Source organism: Pristis pectinata, chromosome 1, assembly GCF_009764475.1.
Source record: "Pristis pectinata isolate sPriPec2 chromosome 1, sPriPec2.1.pri, whole genome shotgun sequence".
Lineage (NCBI taxonomy): Eukaryota > Metazoa > Chordata > Chondrichthyes > Rhinopristiformes > Pristidae > Pristis > Pristis pectinata.
The window spans coordinates 93,044,342-93,065,433 of NC_067405.1; the positions used below are offsets into that span (position 1 = coordinate 93,044,342).

Below are 21,092 nucleotides of genomic sequence, written 5' to 3' on the forward strand. Positions count from 1 at the left end.
CTGACCAGAGGAAATTAACTTTATAGAACATAAAGGTTTAAAATTTTTTCATGTATAAACTTGAATTTTTGGCTCCACTTATAGGCTGGTCACATAGGTATAGAGATGTAGTGTTTAATTTGCTGGATTAGTCATTCAGAGGCAAAAAGTTCAAAGAACATTGTTTGAGAATCTGAGTTAAGTTTAGACAAGAAAAGTGGAAATTTAAAAAATGGGTTAGAGCAGTAAAAGCAGTGTGCAAGTGGTCAGATCGCTGTTAATAAGAAAAGTTGACTAATATCCTTTAAAGAAGGAAATCTAGTATCCTCTCAAATTATGTTACTCAAAATCCATTCTGTTCTGATGTGCTTTTATGTCCTCTAGCAAGTGTCTGTTTTGTCAGATTTTTATTTGGCTGCTACACATAGAATTTCCTTGTGCTGTCCAGATTCTGAAAATGAATTTTTTAAAAAAAAATTAAGTTGGGCATTCTAAAAAGCAGACTACTTACTCTTTTATTCTGAACCAATTTAGTAATCATAGTACATTTTCATTTGAGAACCAAGTAAATTCCTTTTACTTATTTATTTTGCTAAATATGATTATGTGGCAGCCCGCACACGCGGGACTTGAACCGCCATCGGGAGCCACAGGCAGACATGCGGTAGTGCATTTGGAACTACCCGCTTGGGGCGGACCCTCCGGGGACAGTCGGATGTCACGTCCGCCCCGCGGGTCACGGGCCCGTGGGATGGGAGATTTAAGCGTGCTATTTTGAATCAGTAAAGGGTTTTTGAGTTCAGCACTCTTGGCCTCCCAACGGACATCACCTCCGACAGAGGGGCGCAGTTCACGTCTGGTTTGTGGACAGCACTGGCGCAGCTACTGGGCACCCAGCTGCATCACACCACAGCGTACCATCCCCAGTCCAACGGTTTAGTAGAGCGATTCCACTGGCATCTCAAGTCGGCCTTGATGGCGTGCCTCAGGGGCCCCAACTGGACACATGAGCTTTCCTGGGTCCTACTGGGCATCCACACAGCCCCCAAGGAGGACCTGGGCACCTCCGGTGGAATTGGTCTACGGCGCCCCCCCGACAGTCCCGGGTGAGTTTGTACCAGAGGCCTGAGGTTCGGAAGAAACTCCAGCAGCGGTGCTAACGAGGCTGCGGGACAAGGTAGGGACCCTGGCACCGGTCCCGACCTCCAGGCATGGTCCCACGCCATCCTTCACCCCTAAAGACCTCCGAGTCTGTGAGTATGTTTTTATTCGCAGGGGTATGTACGGCGGCCATACAAGGGACCCTTCAAGGTGATCCGGCACAATGGATCCATGTGTGTCGTGGAGGTGGGTGGCCGGGAAGAGACTTTTACAGTGGACCGCTTCAAACCGGCGCACTTGGACATTGAGCAACCAGTGAGGGTACCCGCACCGCACTGGCGAGGCCGGCCACCCAGGCAAACCACACAGACTGGGGGCTCCACTCCCCCGATGGATGTTTCTGGGGGGGGGGGGGCGGTGTTGTGTGGCGGCCCGCACACACGAGACTCGAACCGCCATTGGGAGCCGCGGGCAGACATGCAGTAGCGCGTTTGGAACTACCCGCTCGGGGCAGACCCTCCGGGGATAGTTGGACGTAATGTCCGCCCTGCGGGTAGCAGGGGCCCATGGGATGGGAGATTTAAGTGCACGATTTTGAAACAGTAAAGGGTTTCTGAGTTCAGCAATTTCTGCCTCTGTGTGTTCCTTTAGTAGTTCGTTGCGTGTGGCTACAATTACAAAAAGAAAAGTAGATCAGCAGTTTCCAACTGGATCAAAAATATCAAACCATTTAATGCAGGTAGTTTCTGGATGTTTGTATAAAATGAGTGTTAAGTGCGCATGCTTCATCTGGTAGGAATTTATTTGTTAGAAGTGTGACTCTGAAATGATGTCTAGAAATGAGACTTCAGGCATTTTTGATGTGTTAATTGGGTACTGCTATAAGATATAATCATTTAAAAAAATCACATTGGAACATCCTTGCTTTAAGAAGTAATTTCAGCTTTCTCCCATTTAAGAATGTTAAAATATGACTTGTGAATCTCACACAATGCAGCTGCCATACTATTTGAATGCTGACCCATGGTAAGGAGGTCAGGACATTTAAAGAGAGATTTCCATGGCAACCTGTGGCATAAACAGAGGCACCAATATCTACAAATTGTGAGCAACAATGATGGTAGTTTTTGTAGAGCAGAATAAAACCGTAATCCTGATTCCAGGTTTAATCAGTAAACTATTCGACCATGAGAACTTTGGTTCCCAAATGTAGGCATTTCTTGTTATCCCCAACTGCTTGTATTTTTGCTATTTAATCATAATTGGCAGGAAAGTCGCAGGCTTGTATGCATAAGGAGCAAACCCTAAGTGTGTAGTCAAATCATCCTACTTTACTATAAGTTGTACATCTTTAACCATTGGAGCTTCCTTCATTCAACTAGACAAGGATTTGGCAAACCATTAATCAATAGGTCTGTCTGGTTTTTGATATACTGTATTTCTCAATTTCCATGGTCATTACTGATTTTTGCACTGATCTGTTCTTAAGTATCAAGCTCTTAGTATCTGGAATAATTGTTCTTTTAATTGACTGATTCTTGTATCAGCCAAAGGGTAATTTGTAATTCATAAATTAACTGAATTATATATTTATGTCAATTATTCTATTGTTAAGAGATTCTGATTAAACATAACCATTTTGTTTTGTTGACTGGAAAAGCTACCAGATACTTATTGGGGAAAAAAGATGAATTTTATGGCATGTTTTGACTAGTTATGAAACAGAGGATTAAGTTAAACAGCTAGAAAATGTTAAAGTCAAGTAAGGTATATTTTCATGAAGATCTACCAGCAAGGACCAGTGGAAAATCTGAGTGGAGCTGGCAGTCACGCTCCATTTGGCAAAGTTTATTGTGGTCAAACAAGATCAACAAGTATATAAAATCAAACACGAAAGTAGAAAGTTAATTTTCCTGGCACTAAATCTTAACTGAAGATCTGCATGGCTTTCATCTTTTTTTGAGCTTTTGTTTTTTATCTCTATTTTGCAGTGTAGTTAACTTAAAGAAACTTGTGTCATTCTCCCTGGGTATATTATGTCAGCAGTGCAAGATCTGTCCACACTGCTGTGTCCCAATTGACCTAACTGCCAGAATTGGCCCGTGGTAGGCGGTGAGAGAACCCTCACAAGGGATAAATTTACATGATCTGTCCTCATCAACTGAAGTGCAGCAGAGGAATGTGAACATATGGGTAAGAGTTAACCACCTGATGTCTGTAGATAGAAGATCTTGTTCTCACATGTAGATAGCGTTCATTGTGCTGAATGTTAGTAATTCAGAATGCAATATTTTAGTACAAAAGTGGAGATCCAGTTTCTAAGCGAAGTTGCAGTGTGCTACCAGCAATGGCAAAATATATTCCGATGTAACTGTGTGGCATTGGATCTCCTGTATTCTGCTATTGCCATCAATCCTTGTTTCAGGCCTACTTCCCCAGAAATGCTAACCTTGGTTTTCCTATCCTTCCTATGGATTGAGAATTTTACAGGGGCAATGTTAGTAGTATCTCCCTAATGCTTTGAGGTACCTATAATAGGATACATACAGGAGGGTAGGGAATTGCTACTGAAGCAAAAGCTTTGTGATCTTGATTTTCAATTTTCCTCAGACAGCTAAAGGCTATTTTGGTGCATTGAAGGTGATGATGAATTTTATTATCCATACATGCCTTCACTGAGAGGTGGTCCCAAAAATGTGGGAAATCATCTGTATTTTCAAAAGCTTCTCATGGACTATTGGCAAAGAACAGTGTTGTACAACAGGAGCAGGTTTGTAGAGGACAGTTGTTTCGTGGATGTTAAGTGTAAGATTATGCCTTTGCTGTTTAGCAGGAGTGTATACTACAGATGGACATACCAATAGAGACTATAAAAATTCAGCAGTCCTGTCTCATATGGGTGTGAATGGACAGGAATAGTTAAGCAATAACAAGAGATGGCTCTGTGCATGCCCCCATTCTCAATGATTGTAGGGCTCAGTACAAGATAAGACTGACACATTTGTAGTTATCTTTAGCCAGAATTGCTGAGTGGATTATTCATTAAGATTTGTCTAGCCCATAAAAAGAAAGACAAATCTGATCCAGCTAATCACTGCTCCATAAATTTATTCAGCTTGATACTGCTCAGTTCGAGTTTCACCAAGACCACATAGCTCTAGCCCTCATATTACTTCTGATATAAAGTTGCAATAACAAGACCGTCATTGTCCATGTTTAGCCCTTTAACTAACATCACCTTTGAAATAAAGGCAAATATACCTCGTTATTTTAAGTGATAGGGCCAATAAAAAGTATTCTTTAAAAGTATGATTGGCCTGGAATGCCCCAAAGTTATGATTGGAGGAAAAGAAACAAGTGCAGCTTAAATTAGAGGCAGAAATCTTGCACCAAGAAGGAATTGCTTTATTATAAAATTGTGTTCATTGATCATAATTTCAATACTGTATTTAGTTTCAGATGCAGTACACTGCAAAAAAAAATCACTTAGGTTTCTGTCATCTTTATTTAAACATCAACTACATTATTTACAAGTTTTATGTATACATACATGTAAGCACCCATCCCCTTTGATATATGTTTTGTGGTGGTTGTTGCTTTGATACAGAGGGGAGGGGTTTAAATTGCACGGCCTGTGAGGAAACAGTTAACTGTATCCAGTCATTTTGCAATTCAGTCCAGCAAAACTACTGCCGAACCCACTGTTAACTTTATCTTAAAATTTCTTTCCCTGAATACACAAATGAAAGATTATATAACGAAAAATGTTCACAGTAATAAATATCAAAAAATTATACAACTTTACAGGTTCTATTGAAAACAAATAAAAATAAATTTCAAGTCAAAGGAAAAAAGAAAAGGCGAGATTGTAGCATGACATGAGTTGATGAATAAAGTTCTCATCCTGAAAGGCATTTTAAAATATAATGGCATTTATATAAATAAAAAGCTCTGAGTAACCTCAGAATATTTAGTGCATTGTTGTTAATTAGTGCAGTTGTCTTTAACACAGTCATGACTCAGAAGGAATGAGACAGTAGTGAAATGATGAAACTAAACATTATATTTCTTTTGTAAGGTCAACAGAAGTATAATCTATCAATAACTTCAAATTTTTTTTTGAAAAGAGCTTAAACGTGCACTGTATGAAACTATGGCATTCTCAGTATTGGCAAATAAATAAACACAGACAAAATACTCAACAAAATCTACTTACAACTTAAAACATGTTCTTTAAAGCATATGAGATGCATAGAATTTTTAAATGTTTATTTTAAAAAGACAAATTATATATTTTAAAAAGACAAATTATAAATTTTAAATCTGAGTTCTGCCTCCATGCAGTTTTCCTTTCACCTCATTTGAGATCTGACAAAGCAACATCCTTCAAAGCTTTTGACTGCAAGGAGTTAAATTCTGAATCATCTTTCCCACCTCCAGTTGCTGCAGTAATGCATTTGGACCACAGGATGGCAGGGTGAGATTTACTCTGGTCTACATCACCCACAAGTATTTCAGACTTCAGCTCCCAGTTCTAGGACCCCAGTCTCAATGATAGGAACATACTTGTCTTCAATCTGAACCAGCAGGATCGTCTTGTCAATGTGGGACCTGCTACTAGGCTCTCTGCTGCAAGGCACCCAACGGTGAATCACCTAATTATGGAGGAAAGGAAGTATTCAATTTAAGAAAATATGAAATAGCAAATAACTTAATAAAAATCCAGATTCTGTGCAATGTTTTTATTTCTATAATGTACTTGAGTATTATTTCAATATACAAATGAATACCTTTAGTTTTTCCTACTTCTCCATGTTGTGCTTTTCTAATAATCTGGACAACTATTCCATCGAGCCCACTTTGAAACTAGTCATAAATTTAACAGAGAGCCATTTCACTTTTTTTTCTCCTCATAGGAAAGCTATTGGATGTCTAATGCTCAGCAGTTTCTCTTAGAGAAGCATTAAGACTAGGGAATCTGGATCAAGGCAGCCTCTGTCTTTTCAAAATGATTAAGCATTTTAATATTTCCCAGTTTATTTGTATGGTATACGATATGGTAGTAACAGTCAGAGCCAACATAATGGTCCCCTTTCAGCAAAGGGAAGTTTTGAACCTACATTTAATACTTTCTTATGACATAGAAAGATGCCATTTGGCCCAATGAGTCTACACCAGCTCTGAGAACAATCCTATTTCCCCAATAACTTCCTTGTAACCTTTTATCTACCATGTCATGTAACACCCATCTCCACCAACTAACTGAGTAGGAATAATTTAGAGTTGCTAATTAACCTACCAGTCTTTAGGGTGTAGGCAGAAACTGGAACACTTAAGGGAAAATCCCCACATCTTGGGGGGGGAGGGGGGGTGCGGGGTAGTAGCAGTTATATTACTTTAAGTTCTGTACAGCAGTTCATAAATATTCTTGCTTCTCACTCCTGCCCTTATTAAAAGGTTGCCCCAGACAACCTGTTTATACAAAATGATTCAGGAGAAGGAATTCAGGAACTTGTATCAGCTCAGAGCCCTGTAAGGTCATGCAGGCACATCAAACTGGGTACAGTCAAAGATTAACTCACTTGATAGTGACACACCTTTCACACCCAATAATTTCATTGCTCTATCTTTGCATTTACACAGGCTTCAGAACTAAAATGACCTATCATGAATTAAAACAACACACAACACTCCTGGTTCAGGGGAAACCTTTTCAATCCTGAACTACCTTCTCCTTTTGCAGTGGCTAAGTCATTGTATGGTCTAATTTTATAGGTGAACTTTACTCTCATCTGTTAAGAATTTCCAGTATGATTACACAATTGAGGAGCTGTAAATAACAATGATATAGACTGAAACTCAGAGGAAAAACCTGCATCCGTTGCTCTGTTTTGCCTGTTACTCTAGAGGAGCCAATTTGCACCATGCAATGTTCCCTGTGTACTTAAGCTATAAAGGCTGGTATTCACCTGTCAAGTGATTTTGAATTAATGCAAGCTCAGCCTGTGCGTTGAAGAGGGACAAGTCCTAACACCACCAACGTGGAAAAATCTCAACAATGAAAATCTTAACAAAACAGACTGCAGTATGTTTTTTAAACGATCAGGTCTCAGTGCTGGTAACGTTGATGCGACAGTTCCGTATTGCATAGAATACCAGTAGCGAGAGATCTGCTGTTCCTTCTTATTTATCTTACTGCTTGCTACCACCTGAGACTAGGAACCCACAATTCAACAGCTCAGTGGAAACACTATTACTCTGGAATCACAAGATTGCTTTCAAACCCTGTCTGGAGAATATTCTATGCTGGCACTTACTTAAGTGCAACACTGAGGGAATGGGGAAGTTATTCTAGGAGGAAAAATAGAATAGAATTGGTCTGTTAACACTGTAGAAGAATAAAAGGTCATTATTTGAGAGGGCTTGACAGGGTAGGTTCCAGGCGGTTGTGTCTTCTAGCTGGAGAGCCCTGATTAGGCCTAGCTTCAGAAGGAGTGGTCCATTTAGCACTGAGGCAAGAAATTTCTTTACCATAAGGACTGTAAACCTCTGGAATTCTCTACCTTAGTAGGTTGTTGTTATTTGGCATTTTAGCACATTTCAAGGCTGAAATTGCTAGATTTATGGACACCAAGGGCATCAGGTGGGAAAGTAGACTTGAGACAGGATCTACACAAAGTTACATGCTCCAGGGCTAGGAAGCCTACACCTGCTTCTATTTCTTCTTGTGTTTTATCTGCCTCCTAAATACTTGTTTCCACAAATTTTCTTTCAGCACTTTAAATGCCCTGCACTCTGATACCTCATTTAGCATGCAGAATGCATTTCCAGGACCATGATGCTAATGAAATCAGTGCAGAAGGGGTTATTGCAACAGTTTTTTTTTAATAATAGTGCGATCCACTGCCTTCAGTTGGTGCTTCCCCAATAACAAATCAGCTACCGTTTGATGTGATGAGGTAGACTTTCACTTGAACTGCATGCTACTTACCAGAAACCTGGTGTGAATCCCTGCCTGTGCTTGTGCTCTCCCAACAATGAGCCCATGACAGTGTGTGGAAAGGCTGCCAATGGGGGCTTGTGACAGAGTGCCCAGACCATCCTATTGGATGCAATGGAAGCTGGCATCTCTTCCTCTCCACTGAACTAGTTACCATAGAGAAATCTCCAGGCTGGGGAGAACTGCAAAGCCATAGAAAGAGAAGAGACAGCGACTTCCATCATAGGCAATGAGTGAGACTGTAGGATCTGGGTGGTCTGTCAACACATGGAGCAGTGTTGCCATTCCCCAGCAATGGCCCACATCTGAGTGGCCACACTACTCACCGCAGCCTGCCTGACACTACCCCTCACAGGCAGTTTCTCCACACTAAGTTGTGGGTAATTCTTAATAGGAGAGTGCCATTAGAAGGTAGGAATTATGCCAGATTACCAAACTATAGCATGCAACTCCAGTGAATGCCCTTTGCTAAAGTGTATGGGGATATGTTCCTATGAATATCCAGATGGGAGGATGAAGGGCACTGTAATGAGCCATTGCTCAGTGGGTAGCACTAAGTGGGAATCCATGTACAATAATGCTTGCTAGTTACTCATCATAGAAAAAGATTGCTTTTCTTTTTCTTCCTACAAAAATTAGTATCCTCACATTAAATACCATCTGGCACCTTCTTGGCTGTTCCCTTAACCTCTGCAGATTTTGTATCATCTTCACAATTCATATTCTCATCTAAGTTTTTATCATAAGCAAGTCTATAAATTATCCCAACCCCAAGAGTCCTTATTTTGTAGTAAACCTTTATCAAATGCTTTTAAAAAATGCAGATGCACTACGTCTATTGATTCCCCTTTTAATTATATCCTCAAAGACTATTAAATCTGTCAAACTCAATATTCTTTCTACAGAACCAGGCTCACACTAACAATGATTTCAAGGTACCTTGAGACCACATTCATAATGTTAGATTCCAGCATTTTCCTGACAACTGGTGTCAAGATAATAGACTTGTCATTCCCAGTTTTCCTTCACCCTCCATTCTTGAACAGCAATGTTAAATTTACTGCCTTTCATTCCTCTGGGGCTATTCCAGAATCCAGCGAATTCTGGAAAGTCATGACATGCGTGTTCATCACAGTGTTTGCAGCCACCTCTTCTGAAACCCTGGCTATCAGATCCAAGGAGCTTCTCAGCTATTAGTTACATTAATTTCTCTTGTCCATTCTCTTTATTAACATTTATCACTTCCAAGTTGCACACTCTTATCAGGCCCTAGGCTCCTCATTATTTCTGATTTTCTTATTACATCTTCTATTGTGAAAATGGATCCAAAATGTTTGTTTAACATCCCAGCTACTTTTTCTATTATAATTTCTTTCCTCTCTCTAGCTCTAAGCAAACTGCATTTACTCTCTTTTACATCCTTGTAGAAACTTAATTTTTGGTTTTATATTTCCTTATAGTCCAACTTCTTCCTCAAATGCTTGCTTTGCTAAGTTCAAAAATGCTCTCACTAGTGAGTCTTACTACTAAGAACATTAGAAATAGGAGCAGGAGTCGGCCATCTGGCCCATCGAGCCTGCTCCACCAATCAATAAGATCATGGCTGATCTGGCCGTAGACTCAGATCCGCCTACCTGCCTTTTCCCCATAACCCTTAATTCTCCTACCATGCAAATCTCTATCTAACTGTGTCTTAAATATATTTAATGATTTATACTATTATTTTAAATAATATCAACCATTTCAGTCAGCTTTGGATTAATCACTTTCCCTGTGCAATTTTAATTTTTCAATGCACTGTAATTGAAAATAAAAATATTTCTTTATCTGTCATTACCTCCTTAAACTCTCATTCAAATTCCAAATCAGTATCAATAAACTCATCTAGATATTGATGTAATTGACTTTAAAGTCAAGATATCAGTTTATAACTTAAGCACACCATTCTTGTGCTTAATGTAAAATTCTATTTATATTTTCCTAGAGAATCCCTCACTGTGATATTAATTAATCCTATCACAGTACCCAAAACAAGATCTAAAATAGCCTGTTCTTCAAGTGGTTCCATGATGCATTGTTCCAAGAAAGCCTCAAATCCTTTGATCATCAATTGCCCTATTTTCGTTTAGATATACTATACTGCTCCCTCAGCCTCTCTACAAAAGTCAGTGCCTTCCATCTCAACCTCACTGTCCTGCTCTGTACTAAATCTTTCAAAAAAATATTCATTCTGGCCTTTGGTGCCCTCAAGGCTTAAATGAGCTCCAGTTGCCCTTGCACTTTTGATGCTTCAATAGAGAAAGTACTGACGGACGTTGCGACTTACATAGCCTTCCATGCCCTCCCGAGGGCTCCAGTCTTTCCAGCTGATTCGACCAGCTCGCATTCTGATTCCTTCATCTGGCCAGTGCAGTTCTCTCCTCTTGGACATATTGATGGCTTCCATGATTTGGCCAGTGTCAATTATCTGCAAGTAACCGGAGGGTGGGGGGGGAACATAGACATCACCAACTGGCACATTATTTTGAACAGAAAATCTACGTGGAGTCCATTTCTAAATGTCAATGGTACAATCAGCAATTTCAATTTACAAACCTATTAGGATCTTCCATTGTAAGTGGCTTCATAACATATTGCAGCATATAGCATTTACTGAATACCTTTGCATGACAATATTTGATTCTAAGTTTTATGTTGATCTTGAGTAGGAAAAGTTTTAATTCTTCCTCTGGTTTCCAGCTGTCAGCACAGACGTGCTGGGTGAAGCACTGCTTGAGCTCTTTGTTGGTATTCACTTTGATCACTGGAACTTCCACAGCATACTGTGTTCTAGATCATTAAAAGAGACTGCCCAATGACTACAGCACAGGGTGCAACTTAGCAGCTCTCTGAGCTAAGCAATTATGATTTGTGATGTTAGAAATTTAATTTTCTTTGAAGTGAAACAAATCACAGTGCCAATCAGCATTAAACTTCACAGAATCTGCAATTCACAGGAAATTTTCATTAAATTCACCAATATTTAACATTTTCATGTATGCAGTGTGTTATCTTGGACAAAATACTGCTTGTGTGTGATACATTTTATCTCATGAGGAATTAAATCATTCAAAAGCATTAATGTTCAGCTGTCCATGGGACATAAGAAAAGCCCATAGTTGTGCTGTTTTCAGGCCTCAACATGGCTAACTTGCAATTATCTGAAGGATGGATCTCATTGCAATCAGAAACATATGTGGGAAGATAGCACAAAACTTCCAAACATGCTACAGTCCTCAATCAGGAATTTACAGAGTCTATTTGCTGTTTGGTGCACAACAGCTGCAGACGTCACCTGGTGAGAACTAAAATGGCTGGGCTGCAGTGGAAAGTCACAGAATCATATCATAGAAATGGGACCTTCAGCTCACCAGTTTGCGCCAACCACCCATTTACACTAATCCTGTACTAATCCCATTTTTAATTCTCCCCACTCACATGAGGGGCAATTTACAGTGGCCAATTAACCTACCAACTTGCACATCTTTGGAATGTGGGAGGAACTGTGTCCTCATTGGCCACAGGAGTAGTGCCAAATGATTGGAGGGTGGCAAGTGTTGTTCTTTTGTTTAAGAAAGGGAGTAGGGATAACCCTGGGAATTACAGACCAGTGAGTCTTAGTTCAGTGGTGGGCAAATTACTGGAGAAGATTCTTAGAGATTTATGGGCATTTGGAGAAGCATAGGCTGATTAGGGACAGTCAACATGGCTTTGCGAGGGGCAGGTCGTGCCTCACGAGCCTGACTGAATTCTTTGAGGATGTGACAAAGCACATTGATGAAGGTAGAGCAGTGGATGTGGTGTACATGGATTTTAGTAAGGGGTTTGATAAAGTTCCTCATGGAAGGCTCATTCAGAAAGTCAGGAGGCATGGGATCCAGGGAAGCTTGGCTGTGTGGATTCAGAATTGGCTTGCCCATAGAAGACCAAGGGTGGTGGTAGATGGAGCGTATTCTGCCTGGAGGTCGGTGACCAGTGATGTTCCGCAGGGATCTGTTCTGGGATCCCTGCTCTTTGTGATTTCTATAAATGACTTGGATGAGGATGTGGAAGGGTGAGTTAGAAAGTTTGCTGATGATACAAAGGTTGGTGGTGTTGTGGATAGTGTAGAAGGCAGCTGTAGATTACGACAGGATATTGATAAGTTGCAGACCTGGGCTGAAAAGTGGCAGAAAGAGTTCAACCTGGAAAAGTGTGAAGTGATACTCTTTGGGAGATCGAATATGAAGACTGAATACAAGGTTAATGGCAGGACTCTTAGCAGTGTGGAGGAACAGAGGGATCTTGGGGTCCGCGTCCATAGATCCTTCAAGGTTGCCGTGCAGGTCAATAGGGTTGTTTAGAAGGCGTATGGTGTGTTGGCGTTCTTTAGTCGGGGTATTGAGTTCGAGAGCCACGAGGTAATGTTGCAGCTCTACAGAACTCTGGTTAGACTACACCTGGAGTATTGTGTTCAGTTCTAGTCACCTCATTATAGGATGTGGAAGCTTTAGAGAGGGTGCAGAGGAGATTTACCAGGATGCTGCCTGGATTGGAGAGCATGTCTTATGAGGATAAGTTGAGTGAGTTAGGGCTTTTCTCTGAAGAGGAGGAGGATGAGAGGTGACTTGATAGAGGTCTACAAGATAAGAGGCATAGATTGAGTGGACAGTCAGAGACTTATTCCCAGGGCAAAAATAGCTAACACGAGGGGGCATAATTTTAAGATGATTGGAGGGTATAAGGGGGATGTCAGGGGTAAGTTTTTTTTTCCACACAGAGAGTGGTGGGTGCATTGAACGCACTGCTGGCAGAGGTTGTGGGGGCAGATACACTAGGGACATTTAAGAGACTGTTAGATAGCCACATGAATGATAGAGAAATGGAGGGCTATGTGGGAGGGAAGGGTTAGATAGATATTAAAGCAGGATAAAATGTCGGCACAACGTTGTGGGCTGAAGGGCTTGTACTGTGCTGTAACGTTCTAACCTGGCAGAAACCAGAGGGTGAACGTACAAACTCCATACAGACAGCAACCAAGGTCAGGAATGAACCCATGTCTCTGGCGCTGGGAGGCAGCTGCTCAGATAGTTGCACCACTGTGCCAGCCTTACTTTTACTGGGTTGCACTTAAGGATCAACGTACAGATCCAGTGTGGGACATGGCCTTATGGGTCATTGGCTGCCAGAGATTTCACCTTTAGTACAATGTTCAGGTAGCAATAAAAAAATGAGAGAAGTGATCCTGCTGTCCCCAGGGATTCGAACTTGATTAAAATAGAGGGTTTTTTTTAAGTCCCACTGCTGAATCCAGTTGCAGCGGCTCTCATTGGAAAGACTGCTGTGGTTCACCATTAAACAACAGTTCCTTGCCAGGGAAATGGCTGAAGGGGTACCAGGTAGAACAGAGACTTATAACTGACAACAGAACTACTACTTTGAGAAGCTATCTTCTGCTTCCTTTCGCAGTTATTTAATGTGTTCAACAAATTAATGAATGACACTGCATGAATGTAGTATGAACAATTTTGCTGAGTATTGTCCATATGACAAGTCACTATGAGCTCTAATAAGAGCCGATTGATTTAAAGATAGTTCAGAGTCTAGTCACAAGCAACGCACTCCCTTTATGAATTTAATTGTGACTCTTTCACAAAAGATTAACGTAGCTTGTTTCCCTGATATTTTACGATGCTTATATAAAAATGAATATACAATATCAATCGTGTCTACTTGAAGACATGATTCATTTTCAAATGTCAGTCTACATTGTAAAATTCATAACAATCTCCATTTCACGACATCATAACACTCAAGGGATTGTCCCAGGATAGCTCATCCTAAAACAATGGCAACAACCCTCAGTTGTTACCAAATAAAGAAGTGAAATAAAGACTTATTACATTTAAAAAAATGTCTTACCACATCTTTGTCGAGCTTCACACAAAATACTCAGTGCACAGTGACTTGTCATATGGATAATACTCAGCAAAATTGTTCATACTGCATTCATGCAAACAAGTTAAACTACTATTAAATTAACAGAGCATTCTTACTTTTCACACTTGTCCTTAGGAATTCCTCGGTTGCTATATTGCAGATCTATTTTAAATCAATTCCTGTCTCTTGTAAAGTATATTGACAATGCCAGAATTAAAATCAGCTCATTCATGTACAACTTTTAAGAAGCCTGAACTACATGTAAAACCCAAGTTGCAGAAGTGAAAGAATATCAAGTGTTTTAGTTGAATATGTAAATGAATTGTACATCAATACTGTAAATATTCACCAGGAAACCAACTCCTCCCAACACTATAGCTTTAACAACTCTTCTCAGTAGTTTTACTGCTTTTCCTTCTCTCTCCCCTCTCCAACATGCAATATACAATAAACTAATCAGACAGAAACTCCAGCATAAGTATATAGTTATGTTAAAATAGAGGAAGGGATACTAATTCACTCACAGATGACCCAGTGATAACTGGCAAATTTGCCCAAAATCAGAAAGGTGGAAAGAGAGTACAACATTGAGGTAGATCCTGTCGCTTAGTCCTATACCCTACATGAGGTATGGCTTAGATCTCTGCCCTGAGTTTTTTAAAGAATATTCTATGGAGCTTTATAGCCACACTGACAATTGAATACAAGTTCTCATTAATTTCAAGTTGCAGTTAATAACAGATGTTCTTATTTCAAATTTCTTAAAAGGGGCAATAATGCTAGACACCCCTTTCCCAGCCTCTGAACTCTCATCAAGCAAATGAGAGTGTAAACTCCATCAAAACCAAACTGTTCAGGTTTTATCAGCTAGATCCCAAGTTTTATAGCTCACATTGACAATGTATTGTTCTACAGTGTTGTTTATGGCTGGCACCAAGATTCAAATAGAATGACACAATAGTAAATACATGATGCTGTAACAGGTTGTTTCCAACTTGCGGGGAACACACAATATTTGTTAATGTGCACGCACCTGGACTTTGTAGTTCGGTCCATCTTTTTTGGCAGGTGTGTTAAATGCTGTGCTTGAGTTGCTGCCGGATTGAACATCTACACTGGTGACACCTTCTGATCCCAGAAGTCCTGCTAGTGTGTTGCGCTTGCAGATGGGAATACTCTGACTGGAACTGCTGGAAGAAGGCAGTCCACACTGTATACTCAGAGTGCCTGTCTGACTCGATGGTTCTATCTGGTTCACCATGGAGAGTCGAGACTGGATTGAATTGGGCAGGTTTCGCAACGATAACTGGCTTGTGGATGAACGGCGACATGGTACCAGGCCAGTGGCAGACGTCCGTAAGGAAGAGTGGCGGCTGTTATAACGATATGAAGACTGGCTGGCAACTGAGGCACGTGCGGGGGAATGTCTGACAAGACTGGATTGTACTGAGTGGCTGCTGTGGCTAGTCCCTGTTGAAACCAAGGACAAGTAGAATCTTGTAAAACATAGACCAACCTGGATTAAATTCAAAATTTGATAACACAAGAAATACATTTCAACCTTTCAGAAATACTCTGGACACAAATAATTTCAAAGAATCATCTAACTAGAACAGTGTATTAATTCACACTCTTGTACATTCAGTAATAAACTGAAATATGATAATAATAAGGCTGTCAAGTAGATGATTAGCAGATCACATATACAGGTTCTCCCCAGGTTACAAATGCCCAACTTATGGGCAGCCCATAAGTACAAACAAGCATTTGGGTGACCAATGGGATGGATGGGGATGGATGTGCCAAATGCTGTGGGATTGCAGGCATTTTCTGCCGGGTGGAAACTGGACATTTCTGCGTCCTTCTCTCCCCACACTGCAACAATTGGGGGCTGGGGGTCAAACTAAGCAGAGCTGGGAGCGCTGAGCACACTCACTGAGTCAGGCTAGCTGGCAGCCACTCTGCCCACACCCATTCATTCTCCTGTCACAGCTGTTTCTGTGATCCTCTCCCACAGACTGTTTCCATTCATTTCCGAATTACAAGCAGTTCAGTTACAAACAGTTCTCAGGAACAGAACCCTGTCATGACCTGGGGACTGCTTGTAGAGACTTTGTTTGCTTTCAAAGTGAAACAAATTTCCTGCTTCCCCAAAAGAAAACAATTCAAATTAAGATGAAGAGAACACTGTTTGGTTTCTTTTCCTTACCCAACCTTATGAAAAATCTTTAATGGATTCAATGCCATCTGAAACTATGAAGGCAAACAGAAAATGCTAATTTAAATCCTTCCTCTCCACTTCCTCAAACATTAAAGGTATCCTCTATTTAAAAGGGAATTCAATGTAAATGTTACTCAATACATCACATAAATTTTCCATGAAGCTTCCCTTCAAATAATCTTGAAATAACTAAATAGAACTTAGAAGAAAAATAATAAATGTAGGTACTGCTAATGCACCCTGGGAATTGTCCATACGGTAGCTGTTATAACTGCAGAATTCAATTCATCTTAGTCACGGGAGTGTAAAATGTCAGGCTAAACCCAGGTTTTGAGAGAAACTAAAGACTTCAACAAAACTACAAAGAGGTTTGACTCAGAGAGACTGTTGCCAAAGAGCTAACACCCAGGATAGTAAAGTTATATTTGGAACATGTGAAGCATCCAAGCTCAGTGAAAGTAGCTTCCATTAAAAACATTATGCCTGATTTCACGTCTCACAACTCCAGGGACCCTGTTCAATCGGGACCTTAGCTGCTGTCTGTGCAGAGCTTGCATATTCTCTACCACATCCCAAAGACATACTGGTATGTTAATTGGCCAATGTAAATCACCCCTTAGTGTAAATTAATGGCAAAAAGAATCAAAGGGGAGTTGATGGGCATGTTTGAGAGAGAATAATTTTCAGGGGTACAAGGGGAAAAAGGAGAGAGGGAACAGAACTACTGGAATTGCTCCCCTGAGAGCCAGCATGAATGTGATGGGTTGAATGATGCCCTGTGTCATCATAAATTAAAGTGACAGCTAGCAGAACGACAAGGCAGAACTGTTTTATTTCTGCCATAGATATTTTCTACTGTGTCAAGTAACATCTGCCTCTAAAATTCCACTGCACTCTAACAGTCCTTAGAATCATCCAGGGTTTCCACTGACAGCTCCCTGTTCAAGACATCTACAATGGGCTATAAGGAAACTGAATCCCCATCACTGTCAATAACGTTAATATTGCACTCACTGAATGTATGATTTTTACTAATGTGACTTTGATTACAATTATTAACTTGACTTTAAAAAAAATGCAATATATTACAGACTACCACAACCTTACCCAATATGGGCGGGTTAGTTGTAACTGGAGGCTGGAGACCTGCTCCAAGTCCATATCCAGCTGGTCCGGAGCCTCCATGGGAAGTACTACTTTGGGACTCATTTGCAGTCACATTATTACTGGCAGTGGAGACTCCTCCCGCATCAGAATCCTCAATATTTCCACCACTATTACAACCAGCACCACATCCTTTCCGTAACCTGAAGAAAACAGTTACAAACCTGTTAGAGTTTGTGGATACTTGCAATTTTTGTTAAAGGAGATCATGACACCCAGTTGCAAGCAGCACCGTACAACTGGGTAAGTGCAGACTGAAGCAACACAACTATGTCTTACTCTTCATCCCAATCAGTGGATAACCCAATGTAGGCCATCCCCAGGTTAAGAATGCCCAACTTACCGTCACCTGCACGCACAAACAAGCTCCTGTAATATTATTAAATTTAAAAGACCAACGTACAAGCATATATTCATTCCTATGAATGGCAGAACCCAGTTTCCTCTCTTTCCACTTTGAGTAATTGTTCTTTCTCATCAGTTTTACATGCTTTTGATGCCACTCATTCCAATACTGTGGAGGTATGGTTACCATACCAAGTGATTTTTGTGTATTTTCTGACCTGCAGACAAAATAGACTTATGGACGTCTGTAAAAACGGAACCTGTTCATTACCTGGGGATGGCCTGTATAACATAATACCTCTGCCCTGTCCTCACAGGAGAGCTACAAAGTTATGTTTCCAGCTTTGCACTGAAATGTGCCAACATTATAGCATTATGTACCCATATACTATACACATTATGGGTTCAGACCACTCTGCTCATAGTTAGCAAAGAGAATACACGACAGAAATTTCATTCTTTCAGTCTAGGTTGGATTTGAAGCCAAGTATCAAAAGTAAAAGTACTCTAAACCACCAATCCAAAATATACCTATTTAAAAACAAAACATGCAGCGTAATTATAAGGAACCATCATTGTTTCAAGAACAGCAATCCCCTGTTGTGTACCTGTCGGAGTTCATAAAGTGAGGGATACCACACTGGCATCAATTTCAAGAATGAAACAATTTCGTGCCAGTGACAACATGCTAGATATTAAGCAAAACTTCAGATTACATTTAAAAATGTCAAGAAAGAAAGTTACGGTCAGCTCCAATTGGATATCTTTTATGTAATTCCTGTATCCATTAGTAAAAACCTTCTTAGTTAGGCCACATGCATTGAGTGATATTTCCATTTCCTAAATAAAAGTATGTTAACAAGTTGAAGAGTTACCTGTGCCATGTAGACACAATGAAATTCTTTATGTTTGTGATACTTATGGGCCCCCCCAGGATAGTTTTCAGCTGCTCATGTGTGTCAGAGTAGGAGGTTGTGAGTGGAGAAACATAAATTGGGTAACCAATTGGCTGGTCACATGAAGAGTTTATCATGTTCCTTAAGGCTTGCTTTGCGTTTTGGATGCTTCCTCGTTCTGGGTTGCGGTTTCGCAGGAATACCAGCTCCTGCTGCTGGCCAGCCCACAATCCCCGGACACATTCTTTGTTCACCTGCACACAGACAAGGACAGAGTGTGAAACACTAGAGTACAGAGATCACTGATTCCATAACATTGCTTTTTTTCTTTAATTCCGTCACTTCAACTTTACGGTCTGACATATGTACAACTTTTGGCTTTCTCCATTAAAGTTTAGACCTTTTTCTCCCCCAGCAGGAAGTTCTCAACAATTTCATTTCTAAAATGGCAACCTCAAGAGAACAGCTGGAGATAAAATGATACACAAAATGATATCCTACATGACTGTGCAAATGCAATCTTTCTATCCTTAACCTGTCTGATCATACTATTTCTTTGAATATCTCTCGAGTTGTCCAAATGCATCAGAGCACAATTGCTCGTTCCCACTCTTGTCTGTCCAGATGAAACACAGCATCATTCTCAACGGCTTCTCTTCCTTTTCCTGCATCACCACCTCTGGCTTCCCCAGAGAGCATCCTTAGCTTCTTCCTCTTCCACAAGCTGCCTCAGCAACATCATCCAAAACAAACGAGTCGGTTTCTGTGTGTTTGCTGACAACCTTCACCTCGTCACAACTTTATGTTCCCCTCCAAAGTCTTAATTGCCAAGCTGCTGGTCTGATAGCTCATACCGAATGAAGAAAAATTTCCTGCAATTAAGTATTGGAAAGATAAAAGACAATTATCTTTGGTTCCTATCCATGGGTTCAATCCATCTGCCTGGCCACTATAGGAGACTGAACTGCACTGTTCAATCACTGATGTTAAATTGGATCTTACAATGAATTTTGGATCACACAGGGAATCACAGTGGTGAAATGGTTAATTCCATCTCTGTTAAATTGCCCAACTTTGGCCCTGCCCTACCTCATGTGTTGCTTAAAACCTCATCCACAGGTTTGGTGGTTCTGGACTTGGCTATTGCATTGCTCTTATGGTCCTGGCTCCCTCATTCTATTTTCTATAAAATATATGAAAAAGTATCTTCTGCTGGATCTGAATTTGCATTCAGTCTTGATCTCCCATCAGCTCGCCACCCCATAATCCCAGATAAGTACAGCCTTGATTTAAAAAAATTTCACCCATGTTTTTAAATTTCTTCATGCCCTCACCTCCTGCAATCTCCAGCCATATAAACCCCTTCAATTCTGACCTCCCTGATTTTAATTGCTCCACCATCAGTAGCTATATCTTCAGCTCTGATTCTACCTTTTGGTACGCCCTCCCTAAATCTCTCTCCATCTCTGCTTCCTCCTCCAGCAAATTCCTCTCAGCAATTTTTTCAACATTCTCTGCAAAATCTATATAATTTCCACAGCATAAAATATATTTTGGAAAAGGCTTCTGCAATGCATCTTGAAATGTTGTCCAACATTAGAGGAGCCAAGATACTGTTATTCTGTTCTATCATTTTTAAATGGACATTTGGATTTGTTGGATTATGTCTATAAAATATATATATATATATCCTGTCATACAAAACACCACCATTTATTTATTTTTACTCTGAAAGTATTCTTAACAGATAAGCAGGAGGAGTCTCATGGTCCGATTCCCTTGACCTTCTAAAGAGCAGTTCCCTCGATACTTTGACTGATATATAAGAATTGACAGGCACTCAAGACTGTGGTTTGCGGGTCAGTTTGCAAATAGGCACCCAAGAAAGCTGCACTGATTTTATATTAAACTTCGATAACAGATTTCACTGCTGGTTACCACAAAAAAAAGTTCACTTCCTGTCCAAAAGATAAGGTTGCAGTTTATAATACAAGCAAGGGGCAAATCAATCATCAGGGAGGACTGAAACAATGGAGGATATTGGCATTTTTTAGAATTTGTATTGAAATTCTGCATTAAATGATTGCATAGGACTCCAAAAGACTGCATAGGACTGTTGTTTATTGACTATAGCTCTGCCTTCAATACAATAATTCCAAGTAAGCTTGTCACCAAACTCCAAGACCTAGGACTCAACACCTCCCTCTGTAACTGGATCCTTGACTTTCTAACAAACAGACCGCGATCAAGTGAGGCTAGGCAGCAATACCTCTGACACAATTATTCTCAACACTGGTGCCCCACGAGGCTGCGTCCTCAGCCCTCTACTCTACTCCCTATACACTCATGACTGTGTGGCCAGATTCTGTTCTAACTCCATCTACAAGTTTGCAGATGATACCACCGTCGTAGGCCGTATCTCAAACAG

General features: G+C 40.5%; 1 protein-coding gene across 9 annotated transcripts in view; it reads right to left on the reverse strand.

Annotated features, from left to right (window-relative positions):
- Window positions 1-4,482: 4,482 nt before the first annotated feature.
- pcnx1 (pecanex 1) overlaps window positions 4,483-21,092 on the reverse strand; it is a 201,923-nt gene continuing 185,313 nt past the window's right edge. For all 9 annotated transcript variants that reach the window (XM_052031356.1, XM_052031302.1, XM_052031293.1 and 6 more), the window contains 5 exons: window positions 18,644-18,918; window positions 17,367-17,566; window positions 15,072-15,508; window positions 10,407-10,547; window positions 4,483-5,735 (listed from right to left, as the gene is read on the reverse strand). In XM_052031356.1, the coding sequence (XP_051887316.1) occupies window positions 5,595-5,735; window positions 10,407-10,547; window positions 15,072-15,508; window positions 17,367-17,566; window positions 18,644-18,918 (1,194 nt within the window). In that variant the 3' untranslated portion in view covers window positions 4,483-5,594. The remainder of the gene's footprint in view (window positions 5,736-10,406; window positions 10,548-15,071; window positions 15,509-17,366; window positions 17,567-18,643; window positions 18,919-21,092) is intronic.